This window comes from Ranitomeya variabilis, chromosome 1 (genome assembly GCF_051348905.1).
Source record: "Ranitomeya variabilis isolate aRanVar5 chromosome 1, aRanVar5.hap1, whole genome shotgun sequence".
In the NCBI taxonomy this organism is placed as follows: Eukaryota; Metazoa; Chordata; class Amphibia; order Anura; family Dendrobatidae; genus Ranitomeya; species Ranitomeya variabilis.
In genome coordinates this window covers 659,403,499-659,429,496 of record NC_135232.1, presented here as the reverse complement: position 1 = coordinate 659,429,496, position 25,998 = coordinate 659,403,499, and the positions used below count along the sequence as shown (strand labels likewise).

The window sequence follows — 25,998 nt, the reverse complement described above, 5'->3', positions numbered from 1 at the left end:
GCTCTATTACTGATACCTCACTGGGCAGGGGTCCCTCAGCTTGTTGGTGGAGTTGGTTGCTGCTTCCCTCTCTGGAGGTCTCTCGGCTCCACCCCGCCGATGGCCATTTACTTTCGGTCGCACGAGTAAGCATGCTTTCCACCAGGGAACGTCTTTCCAGCCGGATGCCTTTCGAGGATGCACACTTCTGGTATAGAGGTGCACTTCCGATCGGGGTGGCGCAGCGTGCATGACAATCAGGAACACAGAGAGTTATGGGGGTAATCTGGAGGCTGCCTGGACAAGGTAAGACCCTTTAAAAGGGTACTCACAGAATGGATGCTGTGCACAGTCTGAACCATGGAGGTTAATCCACCTCGCTCAGAAGCGCCAGCCGAGCAGTCCTTGCCCAGTTTAAGTAACGCCATAGTGCCTGCTTTACCATAGGTTAGTGGTCACTCAGAAAAAATAGAAAATGTTCAGTTTTTTTGTATTAGGATAAAGGGACTCCCTTAAGGTCTGGTTCCTCTTCCCGGAAAAGAATGAAGAGATGCCTGACATGCAACACCAAGTTAGCAAATTCATACACAAAGAAGTTATGTGCAGAGTCTGTTGCAAAATTCCTGAAAGAAGAACAGGTGTCCTTACTAACGGACATACGGGCCACAATTAGGGAAGAAGTTCAGAACACAGTGTCCAGTCTCGTGCCACCGCAGCCAGATCCAAGAACCTCCTGTCACAAGAGAGCCAGATAGGAGATAGAGGAATCCTCGGAGGAAGCGTACCCATATTCGTACTACTCAGAGGAAGATGCTGAAGATGGGGAAGAACGTTTTTCCCAGAGGCCGTCCGAGGAGAGGAAGAAGTTGTTTTTTTCTCATCCGAAAATACGGACGACCTATTGAAGGCGGTTAGAGCGACTATGAAAATTGAAGAAATGGAGGTCCCTCGCACAATTCAGGATGAGATGTTTGGCGGACTCGGAACACAAAGGAATAGTGTTCCTGGTCAATCAGCACATTAGAACCATGATCCTGGAAGAATGGGAAGATACAGAAAAGCGTCTAGTGCCATGATCCTGGAAGAATGGGAAGATACAGAAAAGCGCCTAGTCATCCCTCAAGACTTTAAGGCCCGCCTTCCCTTTGACCCTTCAGAGATCAAGGAATGGGAGGAAATCCCCAAAGTGGACATCCTATTGCCAGAGTGGCAAAGAAGACCGCTATACCGTTTGAGGACTCTTCCTGCCTGCGGGACGCCATGGACAGGAAAGCAGAGGGACTGTTGAGGAGGAGTTGGGAGTCTCCGGCGGCGATTATTAAGACCAATATAGCAGCCACCTCGGTAGCTAGGTCCATGTGTGTCAGGATTGACGAACTGTCCAATCAAATAAAATCTAACACCCCTAGAGAGGTTATATCAGAATCTCTCCCTATGTTAAAGATGGCGACGCAGTTTATGGCAGATGCTTCAGCGGAGTCCGTAAGGTTTGCAGCTAGGAGTATGGTCAGGAGACAGCCAGTCTAAAAGCAAGCTCTGCTCTATCCCTTTCTCAGGTACACAAGAAATAAACGTTAAGGGGGCACCACAGTCAAAAACAGTGGGATCTACACCTTGGCCTACAACATTGAACAAGGTTAAAATAAAGGCAGAAAAGCGTAGGTCATGAAAACGGGGATCACCACACACATGGATTTGGCTAAAGTGAACACAGCTCTTTATTCCAGTACAATAACAAATCAGAACATATAATAGAAAAAACATACACAGTTTAAAAACCGTTAAAAAAGGAAACACAATTTTCCTTTACAGGGAGCCCATAATATGGCTAACACCTGTGCAGGTTAACTAGGACCCCTGACCCTAAATAGGGTGCCTATATGATCAGCACTGTGATTCACTGTCCAGTGTTAGGACACAACACATAAATGAATCCAAAAGGTAAAATAACCTCTAGATAACACTCCGCCCTACTAAAGTGCAAAATAGGCAGTTATAGGGGAAAGGGTAAATATGTGCACAATAAACTTGACAGATGGAATAACCTCTAAATGTAGCACCTCCCTACTAAGGTGCAGTATGGGCAGTAGTAAGGGAGAATAGTTGCTGTATAAATAAACTTGACAGTATCACATCTGTACAAGGTGGCACTATACCACCAAAGAAAACACAATGCTGTTGGCTATATAGCCAATGCCGCTCCCACTCATAGAGGAACCCTCTATTAGATGTACACAAGAATCATAATGATCCTAACTCCCATTAGCAGCCCATTAGCAGCAGGGTTGCAGCCCCCAGCTGTGAGTTTTGTCTGGCTGGTTATCAAAAATAGGGGGGAATCCATGCCGTTGTTTTTTTTTTTTAATTACCGTACTTACAGCGCAGGAGCGGCAGATGAATACTCCCATTCGCCTCTCCTGCCGTCACTGTTTTTTAGCAGGGGTAGGCTTATGGGAGTAATAATAATGTTCAGCACCCGGCAACAGGAAACAGCACTTACTGTAACGCTTCTTCCCCTGCGCGGATGCGTGTCACATGGATGACATCCATTTGTGTTGTGTATGCACGTTTGTGGGACGTTATATGGCCCGTGCTGACATTAAAAACTGGACATGTCAGCGTGTTTTGCCCACGGACACACGGTCCGTGGAAACACACTGACATGTGCACAGACCCATTCACTATTCACTTGAATAGGCAAATAGCGCTCCGTTCATCCCGAGTCTCTCCACATGGCTAAGTAGCACTGTACAGCCACATATGGGGTGTTGCCATGTTCAGTAGAAATTTTGGTACAAATTTTGTTGCCATTTTTACCCACTTGTGTGAAAATGTAAAATCTTTGGCTAAAACAAAATTTTGGTGGTAGAAATGTAGTTATTTTGTCCTCACTGCCCAATGGTATAAAATTCTGTGACACACCCATGGTGTCAATATGATCTCTGCACCCCTAGATGAATTCATTGAGCGGTTGTAGTTCGTAAAATGGGGTCACTTATGGGGGCTTCTGCTGTTTTGGCACCTCATGGGCTTTCCCAGTGAGGGCACCTGCAAACCATAACCGTAAAATCTGGTGCTCCTTCCCTTCTGAGCTCTGCCATGCGGTTTATCCCCATATATGCGGTATCTGCATACTAACGACAAATTGCACAATAACTTTTGGGGTCCAGTTTCTTCTCTTACCCTTGGGAAAATAAAAAAAATTGAGGGCGAAAAGATCATTTTCGTGAAAAAAATATGATTTTTATTTTTACGGCTCTACGTTCTAAACTTCTGTAAAGTATTTGGGGGTTCAAAGTGCTCACCACACATCTAGATAAGCTCCTTAGGGGGTATAGTTTCCAAAATGGTGTCACTTGTGGGGGGTTTCCACTGTTTAGGCACATCAGGGGCTCTCTAAATGTGACATGGCGTCCCATCTCAATTCCAGCCAATTTTGCATTGCAAAGTCAAATGGCGCTCCTTCTCTTCCGAGCTCTGCCATGCACCCAAACAGTGGTTTACCCCCACATATTGGTTATCGGTATACTCAGGACAAATTGCACAACAACTTTTGTGGTCCAATTTCTCCTGTTACCCTTGATAAAATAAAAAATAATTTTGGTCTGAATTAAATTTTTTGTGAAAAAAGTTAAATGTTCTTTTTTTTTTTTTTTTTCAAACATTCCAAAAATTCCTCTGAGGCACCTGCAGGGTTAATAAACATCTTGAATGTGGTTTTGAGCACCTTGAGGGGTGCAGTTTTTAGAATGGTGTCACACTTGGGTGTTTTCTATCATATAGACCCCTGAAAGTGACTTCAAATGTGATGTGGTCCCTAAATAAAAATGGTGTAAAAATGAGAAATCGCTGGTCAACATTTAACCCTTATAACTTCCTAACAAAAATAAAATTTGGTTCCACAATTGTGCTGATGTAAAGTAGACGTGTGGGAAATGTTATTTATTAACTATTTTGTGTGACATATTTCTCTGTTTTTACCCCTTAGTGATGGAGCCAAATTTTTAAATTTGACCAGTGTCACTTTATTTGGTAATAACTCTGGAACGCTTCAACAAATACCAGTGAGATTGTTTTTTTCGTGGCACATTATACTTTATGATAATAGTAAGTTTAGGTCAATATGTTTTGTGCTTATGTATAAAAAATATTCAAATTTGAGAAAAATGTTAAAGTAGCAATTTTCAAATTTTGAATGATTATCCCTTTAAGCTAGATAGTCATACCACAGCAAAACATTAATACATAACATTTCCCTGATGTCTGCTTTACATCAGCACCGTTTGTAAAATATTCTTTTATTTTGTTAGCATTTTAGGAGGTTTAAAAATGTAGCAGTAATTTTTTCTAGGAAATTTACAAAATTTGTTTTTTTTAGGGACTATACAGGTTTGAAGTGACTTTAGGGGTCCCAGATATTGGGAAACCCCCAAAAGTTATAGCATTTTAATAGCAGCACCCTCTGAAATATTGAAAACTGCTGTCAGGTAGTTTATTAACCCTTCACGTGATTTTTAGGAATTAATGCAAAGTGGCATGACAGAAATAAAAATGTGTATTTTTACCACCTAAATGTTGCTAACTTCTGAACAGGTTACAACAGCCGGCAGATTGTAAGGCCGCTATTTGGTCATGAATTGCCATGCCAAACATCAGGACCACACAATCATGATCTGAGGGCACCAATTGGGATAAAGAGGAAAACCCCCACACTCTGTTAACCATTTATATGATGTAGTCACTATTGACAGTAGCATCTAAGGGGTTAAACAGATATGGACGATGCCAACACTGATCATGACTAATGCAGCAAGTTGTCAGCTCCAGTATACAGCTGATAGCTGCTGGATTGTCACCTGTATGGGGATGCTATTCTCTTATATCTCAGGTCAGTTAAAAGACGTATTGGCTGTCATTAAGGGGTTAAGGGCATAAAAATTCAAAGTTTGAAAATTGCGAAATTTTCGTCAAATTTACATTTTTTACACAAATAAACACAAGTTATATTGAAAATGTTTTACCACTAACGTGAAGTACAATATGTCACCAAAAAGCATTCTCAGAATCACTAAGATTCGTTGAAGCGTTCCAGAGTTATAACTTCATAAATGGACAGTGGTCAGAATTGTAAAAATTGGCTTGGTCATTAACATGCATACCACCCTCAGGGGTGAAGGGGTTAAGGCACAAGTTAGGTCTTCCAGCATTCCTTATTTTCATTTGATCAAGAGAACTTAGTGATGTACGTTTGCGTCTCTGATGTTCCTTGAGAAATGTGACAATATAGCGCTTTCTTACCACTGTGCATTTACAGGTAATTTTAAAGCCTCCATTACTCTAAAGGGAAACTTGCACACGTGTATTCGATGCTTAATTTTTATTTGTACAATCATTGATAAGGAAATGACTGCTGGTAGAAGCACTTACCTGTGAAATCTCTGTAATCCTTCCTGTAATCAGGACATGACAGATGAGTTTGCTGTGTACAGTTTTATTGAATGTAATGAATGAAGATGAAACAATCCTGGTGTGTAATTGTGCCCACAGGAGAACACAATTTAGAACTTGTCTCGTTATATTGTGTACTTGGGACTGGACTCCTTTTCTACATTGCTTCCATGGCCAAATCTGCCTGCCAGACAGTCCTCGGCTCCAGAAAAGAGGTTCTGCTTTGCCACACTCAGGAAATGCAATATCGATGTGCAAACATTTGAGTTGAATCACAGATAGCGAGACTGAAAATCAGGCTGTGTATGAGAATATATCAAAGAGGTTGTTTGCTTTGGAAATCTTTTTGTTACAAGGGTCCTTCAAAAAAATAATTTGATAACTGTATCTTTAGCACTTGGACACCCAAGATGCCATCTTTGAGGAAATGAGGTTCAACTTGCTGTCTATCATCACATTTACAGCCACTAAACCCCAAACCTAAAGGGAGAAAGTGTATAGTGTCAGGTAGGCAATTTGTTTCCAGAGGAGTCCCGCAGAGTTTGCGTCATTGATTTGCCCCAGGCCAGCAACATCTGGTGCATGTGCAGATGATGCAGAGGACATCATGCCTCCCTTCACTGAGCAAATGCATGATCATTCTATTGGAGCTGGCTTGTAATGATGTATCCCAGCCTATAAGATGACACTCCTGTCAGGAGGGAATGCCCACATGACTTTTATAATCCTTAAAAAGGGTGCCCAGACTTAGGGTACAAATCTGTTATCAATCTGTGTGTGCAGACTTGTAAATCCTCACATTTCGCACTGCAAGTTGCCAGGATTCTCCTGTGGCAAATATGTGATTTCCATACATGTGGTCACATGCTGACTAGATGGGCACAGCCTCACAAAATACAAGTGAATTGAGCAAGGTCAGCTACGTCTAGTCGGAATGTAGCCAGAAGTCTCCAGATCGCATACTTGCGTCTCGTTACAGCCCGGTCCCAACTGTGAATCCTAACATTGTGCAGTGCACGCGATGTGAGGATTCACAAGAATGTAGTGAACCAAACAACCCCTTGAAGATTAATAAAGAATCACGTGGGTGGCCCCTAGCCGCTCCTGGCATGACTGTCATCTCACAGGCTGGGATACGTTCCTTAAAGCCATTGTAGAGTGGCTGCACACTTGTACCCTAATGCCGGACAGTACAGAGAATGCCATGTCGAATAACTTTTTACCATCCTGTATGACGTTACGTTCGTGGTCATGGAGCTGTACTTGCAATAAGAGGATCCTTTTAATACCCCAAGATATATACTTCACAATGGGAATTAAACGTGGCACAATTTGCATTGAAGCCAATAAACTGGTGATGTACACGGACGTCCTAGACGCTCTTTGTAGTCTTTCTTGACTAAATCTTGGAGAAGGTCCTAAATACCTGTTTTTCCGACAATAACTTTGAATTTACTAAATGGTTATTGGAAAAAAAAAAATGTTTTCTGAACTAAATAACGCCTTGTCTCCTTGACCAAGACCCCATCACGGATTAGACAAGGGCGCACAAGCATAGTAATGATAGGTTCTGTTTCTTCCAGAAAAATACATTCCTTATAAGGGTATGTTCACACCAGAGGTGTTTTTTTTTTTAATGTGGATTTTGATGCTTGTAAAAAGTGAACATGCACTCGTATATTCACCCTGCGCCCACCTGGTCGGCTCAGGATGCCCATCGTAATGAAATAATAATATGCAAGTAAGAACTTGTATTAAGTAAAGACTCACTTGTGATACACTAAATACAGCCTCGAGTCACACATTTTTAGTTCAAGAACATCCTGATGTGTGTAAAGCAGTTTCCGGTGAGAGACTTGTGTCCCTTAGGCAGAGGTGGGGACTGATTATACTTAGTGAGGCAATAATAGAGCTCTGGAGCAGGATCGCAAACCTCTTAGTATGTGTGAGAGACGTGGGCTTATTAATGAGGGAATATAATGAGCCTATCAGGCCAGGGTGTATTACTTAAGCACCTGTCATCGTAATAGGGCACATTCACATCTGTCTCATCATCTGTGACGTACTGCTGTTATCACTTTACTTTTACACTCAAAATTCTAAATTGGAGGCGTTGTTGTGGCCAACATTATTGGTTGCCTCCCAGCTTTTTCCAAAACACACAAGACCAGGATGAGCATGTAAAGTATATTGAGTGGTTTTTTTTTATTTTCCTGGGATTTACTTACCTAAAGGCTAGTTGTATGTAATGCCATTATTTACTCCATAACTCTCCCTTTTTTTATTTTTTACTTTAGATCTCTTCTACGCTACGGTGGAAATCTTTCCCTGCAGAGTGCAATGAGTGTGAGATTTAACAGCAGCGGGACTCGGCTGCTGGCCCTGCGCCGGCGACTGCCACCTGTCCTATACGACATTCACTCACGTCTGCCCATATTCCAATTTGACAATCAGGGTTACTTTAACTCGTGTACCATGAAGAGTTGTTGTTTTGCTGGAGACCGAGATCAGGTGAGGAAATTGATAAACTAAATAGGAGATATATATGTATGTACAGGGGTTGGACAAAATAATGGAAACACCTAACATTTTGGCATCATAATCTTTGAACATGTGATAAACATGCAAACTGTGACATATGGTAATGTTTTCCAGTTGATTATTTGTGTTATGTGATATGTGTATGTAAATTAACTGTTTGTTTTGCATAATTGTAAGAACATTGATGAGAACCTGATACCAATGGCAGACCCCTCGGATTTTCAAAGAGGCCAAATTGTTGGTGCTTGTATGGCAGGCGCTAGTGTAACAGAAAGTGCCTGAATGCTTGGCGTATCAAGAGGTACTGTCTCCAAAGTAATGACTGCGTTTGAAAGAGAAGGAAAAACGTCCGCAGCAAAGCACAGGTCCGGCCGAAAGTCAAAGTTGACTGAGAGAGACCGTCGGACTGTAAAGCGAATTGTGAGAGAGGATCGCAAGACCACGGCTCCGAAAATCACTGCTGAGCTCAATGAACACCTACAGAACCCAGTTTCCACGAAAACTGTTCGTCGGGAGCTGCACAAATCTGGATTGCACGGAAGAGCTGCAATTAGAAAACCGCTGCTCTCAATGACAAATGTTTCCAAGCGTTTAGAGTGGTGTAGAAACCTCCAGAATTGGTCCCTCGAACAGTGGAAACATGTGATATTCTCAGACGAATCATCGTTTACCCTATTTACGACCTCTGGCTGAGTGTACGTTTGGAGACAGCCAAAAGAAGCATTCCATCCAGACTGCCTTCTCCCAACCGTAAAACATGGTGGAGGTTCTGTGATGATCTGGGGTGCTATTTCGTGGAGATCCGCCGGGCCAATGATATCCCTTCATGGAAGAATTAACAGCCAAGATTATTTAGGCATTTAGGGCGACCAAGTGCATCCAATGGTTCAAGCACTGTCCCCGGAGGGGAACGCCATCTTTCAGGATGATAATGCACCAATTCATACAGCTAAATCGTTTAAGCATGGCACGAGGAACATTCTAATGAAGTTGATCATCTCATCTGGCCCCCACAATCCCCAGACCTCAACATTATTGAGCATTTATGGTTGATTTTAGAGTTTCAAATTAGACGTCGAATTCCACCACCATCGTCGCTCAAAGAACTGGAGGGTTTTTTAACTGTAGAATGGGTAAAATTCCTTTGGAAACAATTCACGCCTTGTATGAATCCATACTTCGGAGAACTGAGGCTGTAATCACCGCAAAAGGTGGACCTACACCATATTAAACTAACTTTTGTTGATGTTTCCAGGTGTTTCCATTATTTTGTCCAACCCCTGTATGTATGTATTCTTTCTGCACATAGTCCACATTCATTAAAGTGTCTCAAAGGGAACCTGTCATGTCACAAAATGCAATTAACCTGCAGATATTGAAGCAATCTGTAGGTTTATAGCGTTCTAAAGCTGTGCGTCTGTATGGAGGAAATTTTCTTTATTGCAACCAGCACAGCTGTTATGGCTTCATTCACGGCTCAGTACATAGTGAGCTGTAACCGTGCAGCGGCACTGACATCCGCCTCTGCTGCGCCAACTGTTAGTGCTGCTGTGCGGTGACAGCTCACTATGTACTGAACAGTGATGCATGGACTGATGTATGTCCTTTTTTTTTTTTTTTATCTAACCTCCCGGAGAGCCTTTTAAAGCCTTGCTGGCACATAGCGTAACTGTGTCACTGAGTGTGTTCTGTGGCAAGGCGAGCAGGTTTTGTAACCCTTGTAAGACATGCTAATAATCCTTCTAGTGCATGTTTTTGTAGTTGTACATGCAGCGCTCCTCATTCATCTGAGGCCCAGACGGGGTAACCACAAGTCTCATTCATGCATTTACATCACTATCCACTCCCACCCTCCTTGCTAAATTTCAGTGGGCGCTAACGAGGAATGCACCATCTGCCTGAAGGCCACATTCTGTGTAAACAGAGCCAGCTGACAGTCTGTCTGTGATTTGGCATCAGACAGGAGATGATCCTTCTATGAGAACAGTTTCTGGTCACTGCACCCTCCATCAATGTTTTTGGCAGCACAATCCCATACTTTGCATACTTATGGATTATGGCTCTGAGAACTTTGGTCTAAATCATATACATTTATTGTCTCTGTCAATGTGGATAGGTGCAGCCCTGAGACCAGGCTTGTAAATGAGCCTCCGGTAATGATCGCTCCAGTGTCACAATCCAAGGAAAATAACTTGTGTTTTTCATGCGGTTTTTAAATATCGGGCCCCAGTGATTTAGACCGTAGCGCTCACCTTCCTGCTTATGACATAGCCCTTATACTTTTCTAAAACTTACTTCCATGTAAGGCAGCTTCTGCTTACCGGTGCCTGATGGCTTCTCCCACCCCCTGTAATTGCTTCCAGGAACAAAAATGCAGCCCTCATGAAATGAAAGAAGGACTCGGGTTTTCATGGCTTCTGTTCACATTCCTTCCAGACATCAGCACATGCTCTGAGCTGATATCAGATCATCTGTCAGCGCCTGCCTGCCTTCCTGTGGGGTGTGAATGGCAGGAGGTAAGAGAATTTCAGTCTTCTCTGCAGCACATGTCCCAGCTTTGTGTATAGCTGATGTGGACGCTGTGCTAGAAGCTGTACCATAAAAATCAGCCAGCGAGAGCCTAAGGGTACCGTCACACAGTGCAATTTTGATCGCTACGACGGCACGATTCGTGACGTTGCAGCGTCGTATGATTATCACTCCAGCGTCGTAGACTGCGGTCACACTGTGCAATCACGGCGCTGGAGCGATGCCGAAGTCCCTGGGTAACCAGGGTAAACATCGGGTTACTAAGCGCAGGGCCGCGCTTAGTAACCCGATGTTTACCGTGGTTACCAGCGTAAAAGTAAAAAAAAACAAACCGTACATACTCACCATCTGATGTCCGTCAGGTCCCTTGCCGTCCGCTTCCTGCTCTGACTGAGTGCCGCCGTACAGTGAGAGCACAGCACAGCAGTGACGTCACCGCTGTGATTTGCTCTCATTTTCCAGCCGGCAGACAGTCAGAGCGGGAAGCGGACGGCAAGGGACCTGACGGACATCAGATGGTGAGTATGTACGGTTTGTTTTTTTTTTACTTTTACGCTGGTAACCACGGTAAACATCGGGTTACTAAGCGCGGCCCTGCGCTTAGTAACCCGATGTTTACCCTGGTTACCAGCGAACGCATCGCTGGATCGTTGTGTGTGACAGCGATCCAGCGATGACAGCGGGAGATCCAGCGACGAAAGAAAGTTTCAAACGATCTGCTACGACGTACGATTCTCAGCAGGGTCCCTGATCGCAGTAGCGTGTCAGACACTGCGAGATCGTAACGATATCGCTAGAACGTCACGAATCGTGCCGTCGTAGCGATCAAAATTGCACTGTGTGACGGTACCCTAAGTAGAGATAGGAGTGACTTTCAGAGCAAGTTTAACAAACTTCACCATATAAAAGGATAAATAGAGCGGACATACCATTTGTGCAGATGCATAAGGGCCCAAAAGGTATAGGGGTCCAATTTTGCCTCCAAAAGCAGCATGCAGCGCCTGTTGCTGACATTTTTCCACTGCAAAAGGCTCATACCTTGCACAAAGGTTCTTTTGCGTGTGTAATGAGTGCAGTACTATACACACTGATCGCCATCTTCTGCCGTTTTCAGCAATGCTCCGATACCCTCCAGTGCCATGTGACTGCGTATGTGACCTGCCAAATCACAAAGCTTCTCCTGGGTGCAGCGGAGGTCACATTTTTACTTTTTCTCAATACAAGTCTATAAGACTCAGAATGAGTAACAGCTGCTCCGCACAGCAGACACCGAGTTATCCGGCATGTCACAAATGCGGTCATGTGACAATAGAAAGACTGGAGCGGTGCAGAAAACGGCAAACTTTGAGTACGTTACTCCTTTAAATCACACACAACTAATTACTACTGGAGATAGAAATACAACATTTAGTAGGAGTGGTTCTATATGTCACTTTTTTTTGTGTTGTGTTAGTTGTGTGTGGTTTTTTTTGTACGGAATTCTTAAAAATGGTGCATGTGATTCATGGATATTGCAAAAAATTAAAAAAGAAAAAGCTACTTTTTTTCTTTCTTTCACATGTTTTGCGACTTTTCAATAAAAAAAAGCCGCATGTATCACTAAATGATGCAAAATTTGAGCTTAAAATATCATAAGACTGGGAAACACCAGAGAACATTTAGACCAAAGTTTGTGACTTTTTAAAGAGTTGCAACATCACCCATAATGGTAAACATAAAAAGATAGCAGGCAAACACATAAAATAGATGTTCTAAAGATGCAGATTAAAACAAGAATTAAGAACAAAGGAAAAACGCCCAAAAAACAGACAAAAATGGCGTAAATGCAATAATGAATTAGACCCTTCATTTTTCTCTATTTAGACTGCGAGCCCCTATGGGGATAATATAAATTCAGGGTAATTGTTGCAAGCGTTTCATATTGTATTATGGAAGGTAAGCCAAGAAAAGGATGTGTCTCTATGTTTCTTTTGATTTAACAATTACAGTGGGGCAAAAAAGTATTTAGTCAGTCAGCAATAGTGCAAGTTCCACCACTTAAAAAGATGAGAGGCGTCTGTAATTTACATCATAGGTAGACCTCAACTATGGGAGACAAACTGAGAAAAAAAAATCCAGAAAATCACATTGTCTGTTTTTTTATCATTTTATTTGCATATTATGGTGGAAAATAAGTATTTGGTCAGAAACAAAATTTCATCTCAATACTTTGTAATATATCCTTTGTTGGCAATGACCGAGGTCAAACGTTTTCTGTAAGTCTTCACAAGGTTGCCACACACTGTTGTTGGTATGTTTGCCCATTCCTCCATGCAGATCTCCTCTAGAGCAGTGATGTTTTTGGCTTTTCGCTTGGCAACACGGACTTTCAACTCCCTCCAAAGGTTTTCTATAGGGTTGAGATCTGGAGACTGGCTAGGCCACTCCAGGACCTTGAAATGCTTCTTACGAAGCCACTCCTTCATTGCCCTGGCGGTGTGCTTTGGATCATTGTCATGTTGAAAGACCCAGCCACGTTTAATCTTTAATGCCCTTGCTGATGGAAGGAGGTTTTCACTCAAAATCTCACGATACATGGCCCCATTCATTCTTTCATGTACCCGGATCAGTCGTCCTGGCCCCTTTGCAGAGAAACAGCCCCAAAGCATGATGTTTCCACCACCATGCTTTACAGTAGGTATGGTGTTTGATGGATGCAACTCAGTATTCTTTTTCCTCCAAACACGACAAGTTGTGTTTCTACCAAACAGTTCCAGTTTGGTTTCATCAGACCATAGGACATTCTCCCAAAACTCCTCTGGATCATCCAAATGCTCTCTAGCAAACTTCAGACGGGCCCGGACATGTACTGGCTTAAGCAGTGGGACACGTCTGGCACTGCAGGATCTGAGTCCATGGTGGCGTAGTGTGTTACTTATGGTAGGCCTTGTTACATTGGTCCCAGCTCTCTGCAGTTCATTCACTAGGTCCCCCCGCGTGGTTCTGGGATTTTTGCTCACCGTTCTTGTGATCATTCTGACCCCACGGGGTGGGATTTTGCGTGGAGCCCCAGATCGAGGGAGATTATCAGTGGTCTTGAATGTCTTCCATTTTCTAATTATTGCTCCCACTGTTGATTTCTTCACTCCAAGCTGGTTGGCTATTGCAGATTCAGTCTTCCCAGCCTGGTGCAGGGCTACAATTTTGTTTCTGGTGTCCTTTGACAGCTCTTTGGTCTTCACCATAGTGCAGTTTGGAGTCAGACTGTTTGAGGATGTGCACAGGTGTCTTTTTATACTGATAACAAGTTTAAACAGGTGCCATTACTACAGGTAATGAGTGGAGGAAAGAGGAGACTCTTAAAGAAGAAGTTACAGGTCTGTGAGAGCCAGAAATCTTGATTGTTTGTTTCTGACCAAATACTTATTTTACACCATAATATGCAAATAAAATGATAAAAAAACAGACAATGTGATTTTCTGGATTTTGTTTTCTCAGTTTGTCTCCCATAGTTGAGGTCTACCTATGATGTAAATTACAGACGCCTCTCATCTTTTTAAGTGGTGGAACTTGCACTATTGCTGAGTGACTAAATACTTTTTTGCCCCACTGTATGTACCTGTTTTCAGAAGGTATTCTTGTATTTGGAGTATTTTAGGGTATGTGGTCTGTCAACAGCAGCCGCCTCCTTTCCTGGTTTAGGTTTACTGATCCCCATACATCATTGCATTCCTTAATCGCAGGTCACGTGTCCGTGTGTCTCAGACATTAGGCAGCTATAGTCTGGCACGTAGTTATCAACTACGACTCCCCGTAACCTGTATTTCCGGTGACAGCAGACATTGTCGGGGACTATCTGGCTACTGCTCCAAATACATGAGATTGCTGATTATTCTGGCCGAAGTAAGCGGCTTCTCTTGACAAGAATGTGTCATGGGGGCCTTTGTCTAACTTGTATTAAGTTGTACAGTCTGTCTATTTCTAACAAGTATGTTCTCCTTGGATTTACTTGTATCCTGAGTAAATCCATTGGGATCTTCTATGCTGCTTGTTCAGATGATATAAGGGTTATTATTTTTGCTGCCTAATAAACGTGACTATGAATGGAAGCTGAAGTGTATCTTGTGTGTCATGGAGAACAGATGTCTGCTAGTTTGCAGAGCGCTTTTGTCGTGTGTGGATTAATGTATAGCATGTCTCTATCCTATGTCTTATAAACTTATAGAGGAACCTGAGGACTTATAATGAGAGATTCATATAGTAAATTGTCTGATATATATTTTTTTGTTTTAGTACATTCTCTCCGGCTCAGATGATTTCAACTTGTACATGTGGAAGATCCCGTCCAGCCCAGAAGCAGGTGTGTTAATGCATTTGTAGATCTTTTATAAGCAGCTCATACACATTGGGTAACCTACACTCACCGGCCACTTTATTAGGTACACCTGTCCAACTTCTTGTTAACACTTAATTTCTAATCAGCCAATCACATGGCGGCAACTCAGTGCATTTAGGCATGTAGACATGGTCAAGACAATCTCCTGCAGTTCAAACCGAGCATCAGTATGGGGAAGAAAGGTGATTTGAGTGCCTTTGAACGTGGCATGGTTGTTGGTGCCAGAAGGGCTGGTCTGAGTATTTCAGAAACTGCTGATCTACTGGGATTTTCACGCACAACCATCTCTAGGGTTTACAGAGAATGGTCCGAAAAAGAAAAAAAATCCAGTGAGCGGCAGTTCTGTGGGCGGAAATGCCTTGTTGATGCCAGAGGTCAGAGGAGAATGGGCAGACTGGTTCGAGCTGATAGAAAGGCAACAGTGACTCAAATCGCCACCCGTTACAACCAAGGTAGGCCTAAGAGCATCTCTGAACGCACAGTGCGTCGAACTTTGAGGCAGATGGGCTACAGCAGCAGAAGACCACACCGGGTACCACTCCTTTCAGCTAAGAACAGGAAACTGAGGCTACAATTTGTACAAGCTCATCGAAATTGGACAGTAGAAGATTGGACAAACGTTGCTTGGTCTGATGAGTCTCGATTTCTGCTGCGACATTCGGATGGTAGGGTCAGAATTTGGCGTAAACAACATGAAAGCATGGATCCATCCTGCCTTGTATGGAGCATCTTTGGGATGTGCAGCCGACAAATCTGCGGCAACTGTGTGATGCCATCATGTCAATATGGACCAAAATCTCTGAGGAATGCTTCCAGCACCTTGTTGAATCTATGCCACGAAGAATTGAGGCAGTTCTGAAGGCAAAAGGGGGTCCAACCCGTTACTAGCATGGTGTACCTAATAAAGTGGCCGGTGAGTGTATATGTGACAGTTTCCAGCCTTTCCAAGCCTGGCTTCATCCAGCAAAAAAACAGTGGGTGACAGTGATTGAAACAAGAGCCAACAAAGTAAGCACAGTCTAAAGCAGGGATGTCCAATACATAGAGGGCGAAAATGAAAAACTTTGACAAAGTCAAAGGCCAACTAGTATACAGTATAATGGGACCCACATAGTCCTCCATACAGAATAATGGCACCACATAGTCCTCCATACAGAATAATGGCACCACATAGTCCTCCATGCAGAATAATTTCCCCACATAGTCCTCCATGCATTTTTGGGGTAAGAATAATTCTGTTACTTAGTATAATAGTTGTATTATTTTGTATAATATGTGAGAGGTTGACACACTTAGCTGCTTCCTCAGGTAGACACAGGAACACTTTGGTAGTGAAACACCTGCTGGTTTATGAAAGTCAGCATAGACCAAGGCAGGGTTCAGGAAAAACAAAAGCAGAGCCTTCCTGGCTTAACAGACATCAAAACAAACAAAGTCCTTTCTCTGCACGTTGAAACGTGCAGACACTACACACTGTTCTCAGCTCCTCCTCGGAGCCATGTGGGAGTACCTAGTCTCCCAAGACACCCACACAGACTGTCTCCCATGTCCAGGTGATCGTGACATCACCGCAGGTCCTGCTAGTACACATGCCGATGTTGGCTCTGCAGGAGGGGATATGGTGAACACCCTCCATCTCACTCTATGGGTGCTCACTTAAAACCAGCCCATGTGTAACTTTAAATTAACCCTCTCAACACTTAGTGTGCTGGAGGGAAAAAATATCCTGTTTTTTACATCACTGACCGCTGTATGTGCAGTGACACGTATCTCCCCTCATACACTTTGCCGGTGACTCTGTCACATATTCCCTCCCTCTGCCCAAAGCCAGGGGTTTTGGCACCTTCAGACATCAAACAGGGAATTCGGGAAAGGTCATCTGCATTACCATGTAACCTCCCTGGCCTATGCTCAACCTGTAAAGTGAAGTCTTAAAGGGCTAAGAACCACCTAGTCACCCTGGCGTTCTTACCCTTCTCTCTCAACCATCTCAGAGGGGCATGGTCTGACACTAACTTAAACCTAAGGTCTAGCAGGTAATACTTCAGGGTGTTTACAGCCCACTTTACAGCTAAACACTCCTTCTCTACTGTGGCATAATTCTTCTCGCAAGAAGAGAGTTTCTGGTATAGAATGGGATGCTCTTCACGATTTATTTCCTGTGACAGCACGGCTCTCAACCCAACCTCTGAAGCATCGGTCTGGACCACAAATTCTTTGCTAAAGTCTGGTGTGACCAGAACCGGATGCTTGCACATAGTCCGCTTGAGGTCTTGAAACGCCATCTGGGTCATGAGTCCACTGCACCATCGTCGACTTGATGCCCATAAGGAGATCCGTTAGCGGTGCAGCAATTACGGCGAAGTTTGGGATAAAACGCTGGTAGTACCCCACAATTCCACAAAACGCCCTCACTTGCTTTTTGGAGAGCGGTTGCGGCCACTCCTGAATTTCCTCTATTTTATTCAACTGGAGCTTGATTTCGCCTCTTCCGACGATGTAGCCTGAGTACCTGGCCTCTTCCTTTCCTATGGCAGACTTCTTTGGACTTATGGTGAATCCTACTTTCCTTATTGCATCGAGGATGGCTTGTACCTTTTGGCAGATGCGAACTCCAGTCAGGGCTGAAGATGTCAATGTCATCCAAATAGGCTGTAGCATACTTCTTGTGTGGAGCCAAGATTCGATGCATCGCCCTCTGGAAGGTAGCTCTGCAGTCCGAAGGGCATTCTGGTGTACTGAAAACACCCATCTGGTGTCGAGAAGGCCATCTTCTCTTTGGTGCTCTGGGACATGGGGATCTGCCAGTACCCCTTTGTCGGGTCGAGAGTTGTGATGTACCTAGCGGGCCCGAATCACTCATTTAGTTCATCCACTCGGGGCATCGGGTACACGTCAAAACTGGACACCTCACTGAGCCTGCGGTAGTCGTTACAAAACCGCCACTCGCCATTGGGCTTCGGTACAAGGACGATGGGACTTGACCAGCCACTTCTTGACTCCTCTATCACCCCGAAACCAGCATTCTCTTCTGCTTTTTTGAGATTATCTCCCGGCGTGCTTCGGAGATTCTGTAGGGCTTTGAGGTTTACCCTTACATGCGGCTCTGTTAGTACTTCGTGTTCAATGACCTGGGTGCGCCCTGGCAACTCCGAGAACAGGTCACGGTTCTGCTGCAGCTTTTCTTGACTGTTGCTTCTGGGCCAGCATTAGCGTCTCAGAAATCACGACCTCCTCAACCTTGGCTTTGGAACAGGCCCCCAGGCAAGGAGCTTCCAGCGGTTCATAGTCCCGACAAGATTTGAGTAAGTTCACATGGTATACCCGGTGTGGCTTCCTGCGACTGGGCTGGTATACCTTGTAATTCACGTCCCCGAGTTTTTCCACGATCTCATACTGGCCTTGCCACTTGGCTAAGAACTTCCTCTCCACCCAAGGGATAACTACTACCACGCTGTCCCCGGGCTGGAATTGCCTTAGCCTCGCTGATCGGTTGTATACCCTCACTTTGGGTCTCCTGTGCCTGGAGAAGATGTTTCTTTATGATGGGCATTATGTGTGACATCCTTTCCTGCAGCAGGGCAACATGCTCCATAACACTCTGGTGCGGCATGACCTCGGATGTCCAGGAGCCCTTGTGGATGTCGGCGGTACAGGAGCTCGAATGGCGAGAAGCCAATGGAGGCCTGTGGGACTTCTCTGATAGAAAAGTGCAGGAATGGGAGTAGATAGTCCCAGTCCCGATCGTCCTTCTCAGCAACCCTCTTGAGCATGGCCTTCAAGGTCTTGTTGAAGCGCACCACCAGTCCATCTGTCTATGGATGGTAAACGGAGGTTCGCAGCTGGGCGATCTGTACGACTCTACACTGCTCTCGCATCACTTTGCTCTTAAACGGGGTAACCTGGATCATCAAAATCTCCTTGGGCAAACCAGTCCTGGCAAAGATACAGACAAGCTCCTGGGCGATACTTTTAGCCGAAGAGTTCCTCAGTAGCACTGCTTCTGGGTTCTGGGTCGCGTAGTCCATGACCACTAAGATATACTGATGGCTACACGCAGATTTAATAAGGGAACCTATCCGGTTTCAACAGCAGAAAAAAAAGGCAGCAACACTTACCTGCCCAGATCTTGAAACAAATGCACTGCAGGGTGCAGCCAGCCCATAAAGCAAGATGTTTGCAACACAGGTGCAAATTACCAGATCAACAGCCACTCTCCACATACCCACTCCTGGAGGGGGTGACTGCCCAGTATACAATTGCACAATAAAGGCCCACATAGGGCATTGTCCACACAATGGTACGGCATAGTGTCTGGTTAACAGCCTATTAGTCACACCCCTACTTTTTGCTATTTACTTTAGTGTAGGACACTATGCAGAACCATTGTGTGAACAACGCCCTATGTGGGCCTTTATTGTGCAATTGTATACTGGGCAGTCACCCCCTCCAGGAGTGGGTATGTGGAGAGTGGCTGTTGATCTGGTATTTTGCACCTGTGTTGCTAACATCTTGCTTTATGGGCTGGCTGCACCCTGCAGTGCATTTGTTCCAAGATCTGGGCAGGTAAGTGTTGCTGCCTTTTTTTTCTGCTGTTGAAAATTGAATTTTTGTAGACCTTGAGTCTCTAGTGGTTTGCTATTTAGTTTAGTGTAGGACCTATCAGGTGCATAGCAATCCTCTCAAAGGGGATCTCTATCACAGGCAAGGGAACTTAGGGGTTTTGAAAGTGAGAAGTAAAAGCAGTTAATATGACAGGTGGGGTAGGACCTACAATAATTTAGGAACTCTCAGTAACATCCTGGCCAATAGAACCTCTGTTTCACTCTCTCCTGAGTGTTTTCCATCCCCAAATGTCCACCCAAAACATGCGAATGAGCCATGTTTAAAACCCTCTGCCGGTAGGGTACTGGAACTAACAGATGCTCTAATATCTCTCTCCCTCTCAGTTTAGTCACCCGATACAACAACTTGCCATGGACTGCAAAATGAGTGAACCTGGTGTCCGCCCCCGGCTCTTAAGCAATCCCATTACGTACAGTCACATTCTTCAATGTAAGGTCTCGAAGTTGAGTAGTCCCAAAGTTCTCTTCGGGCACCTCTAAGTTAGAGAAGCTGGACCCCTCCGTTACCATCTCGTCCTCTTCTCCAGCGAGGACACATAGAGGAAACTCCTTCACCTTTGATTCTGATGGAGCCGTTTTCAGAGGGGCCTGGCTTTTTACCTGGACACTTTGTACGGCCCCCTTTTGCCTCAAGTTCCAAAACAGAGAAAAATCCCGCCCCGGTATGACAGGATGGATTAAGTCTTTTACTACTCCAACCTCATGGGACTTATTACCACAGTCTGTTCCCATGGTTACTCTAGCTACAGGGTGGTTCTTGGCATCCCCGTGTATGTAGCAGACGCCCACAAACGTGTTAGGAATTAACTGGTGAGGCAGTGCAGATCTGATTAGGGTCACCAGACTTTCAGAGTCTAACAGTCCCAGAACCATCACCCCATTGACGGACACTGCACACGACTGCGGGCCGCAGCCGGGTTGACAGTCCATACTGCAGGCCAGATAGGCATAATAGGAGCAGTGCCCACCTATGCTGCAGTCCAGGGATTCAGAGGACATATGACACCGGGTGGCTACGTGTCCAGGGTTGTGACACCGCCAACACACCACGTCCTTCATAACAGCCTTAGGGGACCCTTCAGCAGGATTGGTATGCCCCACATTTGTGGGTCTATTCCCTTTTCGTGGTGAGCCTGCCCCCCTTTGGGTATCCCAGTACGGGGAAGTAGCATCATCTGGTTTCCCAAGGGATTTCTCAACAACCAAGCCAACCAGGTCATCTGCATTCGAAGGGTCGCCCTGGGCAACCCAGGTCTGTGTTAGCCTGGGAAGGGAGTGGATGAATTTGTCCATCACCACACGCTCGACCATCTGGGCCAGAGTGGAAGTCTCTGGCTGTAGCCACTTCTGGACTAGGTGCAACAAATCGAACATTTGGAAGCATGGAGGTTTGTCTCCAGCATACGCCTAGCGGTGTACTCTCTGAGCTCTTACAGACATTGCTACTCCTAGGCGTAACAGAATTTCAGTTAATTTCCTGTATTCTTTGGCATCCTGGAGGGCTAGGTCGTAATGTGCCTTTTGGGGTTTCCCCGACAGATAAGGCTCCAGTGTACCTCTGCCCACTGCTCTGGTGGTAGCTTCTCATGCTCTGCCACCCACTCGAACACAGTCATAAAGGCTTCAAAGTCATCCCCTGGCGTCATTATCCATATGGCTCGCCTTACCCTTTTCTGGAAGTACGCATCATCAGCTGGAGACGGAGAGGAGACCGCCAGCCTTAAATGAACCGCTTCTGCGAGGATCTCCATTTACCGTGCTAGCGCCTTCTGCTGCTGTCACTGCTGCAGATGGTGTTGAAGCTGCTGTTTGAACAGCTTAGTCTTCTCCTTTTGCGCTAAATTCTGTTGACTGGCAGCAGTTGTTGCTGCTGTACCTGGACAAGATGTTTCACAAGCTCCTCCTTGCTGCCGGACATCTCGTTCTGAATAGTGGATTTCACCCAGGACATGTAGTTGTCATCAGTCTCTGTGCATGTTCCTGGAACACTGCCCGCACTTAAAACACCACGTGTGAGGGGTTGACATGCTTAGCTGCTTGTTCAGGTAGACACAGGAACACTTTGGTAGTGAAACACCTGCTGGTTTATTAAAAAGTCAGCATACACCAAGGCAAGGTTCAGGATAAACAAAAGCAGAGCCATTTTGGCTTAACGGACAACATAACAAAGTTCAACAGAATCCTTTTTCTGCAGGTTTCAACCTGCATACACTAGTACACACTGTCCTCAGCTCCTCCTTGGAGCTACATGGGAGTACCTCCTCTCCCAAGACACCCACAAAGACTCTCTCATGTCCAGGTATTTAACCAGGACCATGTGATGATCAAATGATCATGACATCACCACAGGTCCTGCTAGTACACATACCGGTGTCCATTCTGCAGGAGTGGATGCCTGAACATCCTCCCTCCTACTCTATGGGTGCTCACTTAAAACCAGCCCATATGTAACTTTAAATTAACCCTCTCGGCACGTAGCGTGCTGGAGGCAAAAAATATCCTGGTTTTTACATCACTCACCGCTGTATGTGCAGTGACATGTATCTCCCCTTATACACTGTGCCAGTGACTGTCACAAATAGTTGTGTTACTTAGTGTAATAATTGTGTCAATTAGTTGTATTTTCTCTCTGCTACTTTTGCTCGTCCTAGCTGCAATTCTCTGCATATGAACAGATTGCAGTCCAAGCATACAGCACACATTAGGCGCTGCAGTCACAAATAGGCTAATGTCTTCCTGAGCAAAGGAGATTATTGCATCACCGTTGTTGTAAATGGCTTGGCATGAATCCAGAAGCTTCTGATTACTGTGTAACATGCTCAGGACATGACTGACGTTCTTCATGAAAGGGCAAGATGCAATAAGATGCAGCAGAATAGTAATCAGTCTTAATATAATTTCTGTGTTTCTTTACTCTTCATTAGATTGCCAATTATCCTGTCTGTGTTATTGTGTTCTACTCGTTTCTCTCGTAGGTGGACTAGGAAGAGTTGTAAATGGCGCTTTTATGGTTCTAAAGGGACATCGGTCAATTGTTAATCAAGTGCGATTTAACCCTGACAGCTACATGATCTGTTCTTCAGGCGTAGAGAAGATCATAAAGGTGAGGTGCTCAGTAAAGCTGCTCGTATTATTCTATGGATCAGTATAAGAAAATCACACCTAGCGTAGCTACGTATATGCTTCTCCTTACATTCATTTATGTCCACAGTAACATTTAAGCCAAAATAATGTTCTGTGGTATACACCCAGTTGGTTGAATGGGAAAATTTTCGTAAGCAGGGGCACAGAAGAAAAAGAAAACTGTTCCATGATCAGTAGAGCAGCAACAATTGGAGGAGGCAATCCCCAAACAGCCGCGAGACATGCAGCCACAAAGGCTCAAACATATTTTTTGATTACGCCGAAGACACTCGGTTAGCACCCGAGCATACTCTGATAACACCTTATCTGAGGACATTCGCTCATCGCTAATGTTTAAATCTTGGTTCAATTGACAGTACCAACACTTGTACCAGCCTGAGTTGTGCAAAGGGGACACCTGTATGAAAAAAATAATACTACTATATACATATCTACTCATGGAGAAGATAGGTTGGGATTGATGGGGGAGGATTATCCTTTGGTTTTATTGTAGTTTGTTATATTCTTAAAAACTTTAACAAATAATTATCTCATAAAAAAAGTAAAGGTCTCGTAATAAATTAACATGGTTGGATAATCTCCAAGCTGGCCTTATTGATTGGTAGCCAGTGTCTATATTGTAGGCCTAGAAATAGCCCCTGTACAGGTAGCCAGATGAATAAATCCCATCCATGGATACTGCCGCTAGTATTCCTTCTCATGTGATGATTGTTGATTGTGTTTTATGAACATTATTTTTTATGAATATTAAGTTTGTTGTCTTTTGTTTCTAGATATGGAGCCCATATAAGCAACCCAACTGTTCTGGGGATCTTTATGGAGAGAGAGAGGACGATTCCCGCAGTTTGTACACACATGAAGAATACATTGGACTTGTGCTCAATAGTGGAAGTGGATTGTCCCATGACTATGCCAACCAGTCGATCCAGGAAGACCCACGAATGATGGCGTTTTTTGACTCGCTTGTCAGGCGTGAGATAGAGGGTTGGAGCTCAGACTCTGATAGTGACAGCACAATCCTGCAGCTCCACCCTGGCGTCAGCGAACGCTCGGCATATAGTGACTCTGAGTCGTCCACTTCCCTACCTCCTTCTCCCGCACAGATCCCCGGAGAGTCTGACGAGGCGGCCACAGCTGGGGAATCGCAGAGATCAAATGACTCTCCCTCTAGAAGATCTAGGACTACATCCCAAAAATTACGACTATTAGCACTTACAAAATACCAGGACAAATATCTAGCAGCCATTGCCAACAACTCGGACTCTGAGGACAATGCAGGGGAAACCGAAGCAGAGGATAGCACACTCCCTCGCCCACGCTCCCCAAGCCCTGAGGAGAACCGATCCAGCAGTAGCACCAGCAGCAGTAGTAGTAACAGCAGCAGCAGTGATGAGGAGGACACACTAAATGACCGTAGGAGTTCAATGCGACAGCGCAACGCATTAAGGCAGAAGCAGAAAATGCAAAAGGAGGAAAAATTGAACTCTGAAAGTACATCAGTAATAATTGGCGAGGATGTGTATGATTACCCTCAGATTACAGTGGATGAACTGTCTACATCTGCTGAGTCTTCACCAGATAGAAGTCCGACCCGAGGGGGCCGTAAATCTTCACTCTGTCCTAATATAGACTCTGTTGAAAGAAAAATCTACAAAGCTTACAAATGGCTTCAATATTCTTACATATCTTACTCTAAAAGTAAAGATGGTGAATCTTCCACTATGGATGGAGATAGTGATGACACAAGGCCAGGAACCAGCAGAAGAAGTAGTAATACATTGCCACCGGTTGTAGAAAACGACCATACTTCTGATAGTAAAGACTCCTTACTAGATAGCCTTATCCACCAAAAGAAGCATCACAAGGAAAAGCAACTTTGCTCAGAAGATATAGAAAATTCTTCTCAAGACGCAGGGTCTATAGAATATCCATCCGAGTCAAAAAAACTGAATGGCACGTCCATCCATAAAGAGCTAACGTCCAGCTCTGATGACTCTTGTGATGTGCACGATAGCAGTTCAGTGCAAACAGGCACCGAGCCTCGTCCGGTCACAGTAAGCCAGCAATCCCCTTGTACCAGCACAGACAGCAGCATAAAGGGCCAGGAGGGTGAAATAAAAGCCGAGGATGCAGAAGTGACTTGTTCTCACCAGACCAATGGTCATTTGCATCTTCATTCATCCATAGACTCTAACAACGGCGGGCAAAGTTATGGGGAGCCGGTAGCCACTTGTTGCCGTACGCACCCCAATGTAGACAATACTATCTCCCTGCCAGAGGTGGCATCACTGCATAGATGCATGTGCTTAACAGACGTGGGCTCTTCTAGGGGTACCAAAGAAAATGCCACATGTCACACAGACAAGGGAGGTCTACAGCCTCCAAGCGGACTAAAAAGACACTGGCCAGAGGAACAAGAAAATTCTTCCTCTGAAAAGAAAATGAAACTTTAGTTTTTTCTTTTCGTCTCCTCATGTTGTTGCGGAGATTTCCTAAAGTGTGTACAATTCATAAAAAAAAAAAATCTGAGGCTACGTCTATCAATTTGTGAAACATAGCCCAGTTGAGTTTGCACTAAAGGCAGCAGTGTTTTCTTTCAGCTATTTTTATAATTTTTTCTCTCCCTTTTTATGTTAAGGTTAGGTATGAAATATCTGCCAACAGTAGGTACCTGCACTGCTGGATATATATAGAAAAAAAATAATAATAATCTTTTAGTGGAGTGGAAGTGACACAATGCTGCGGCTAAATCCCAACTGTTAACAGGTTTCTTTTCTGTTTTTTGCCAAAGCAAAATCTTGATCTGTTTTGGATCGATGTATATCTGTGACCGGAAAATCTTAGGACTGACCCAAGAAATTAAAGAAAATCCTTCTTTTCAGTCACTTCTTGTTCAGGTGGTTTTCTTTAGCAACTTTGGGTGATGCTATGTCCATTAGTTTGGCACTGCTTGTTTACCCACTAACTATGAACAATGAGGAACGATGTCCCGTGAGTGATATGAAAATTTATATGGCTCGGAAAGTTATCTTTAGCCTTGTTGGGTTATGGCATATGGTCTAGTGGCCATCATCCTACTGCAGCATGGTTTTATGCCAACGCAACGCTACTATCAGTCGGTGTTTTTAGTAATCTTCATCCCAGGCGCGCGCCAGCAAAAATTACACAGCAATGACCGCGAACAGCTGAAACTTCTAATTAAGTGTTAGCGGCCGCTCTGCCTCACAAGTAGGCGGTAGCTTTACCCACAAAACGGCATCCATTAACAACCAATGTTATACACTAGTGTTTCCATAGACCTATCTAAGGGAATGGGGCAGTGAGCACACACCATAGTGCTCTGTCCACATTGGACTT

The 25,998-nt window shown here is 44.4% G+C and overlaps 1 protein-coding gene across 1 annotated transcript in view; it reads left to right on the top strand.

The window, feature by feature from the left end:
* Nucleotides 1–25,532, top strand: part of DCAF5 (DDB1 and CUL4 associated factor 5) — a 71,433-nt gene extending 45,901 nt beyond the window's left edge. The window contains exons 6-9 of the mRNA XM_077262960.1: nt 7,725–7,938; nt 14,770–14,836; nt 22,473–22,600; nt 23,415–25,532. Of these exons, the coding sequence (XP_077119075.1) occupies nt 7,725–7,938; nt 14,770–14,836; nt 22,473–22,600; nt 23,415–25,094 (2,089 nt within the window). The 3' untranslated portion in view covers nt 25,095–25,532. The remainder of the gene's footprint in view (nt 1–7,724; nt 7,939–14,769; nt 14,837–22,472; nt 22,601–23,414) is intronic.
* The last annotated feature ends 466 nt before the right edge of the window (nt 25,533–25,998 follow it).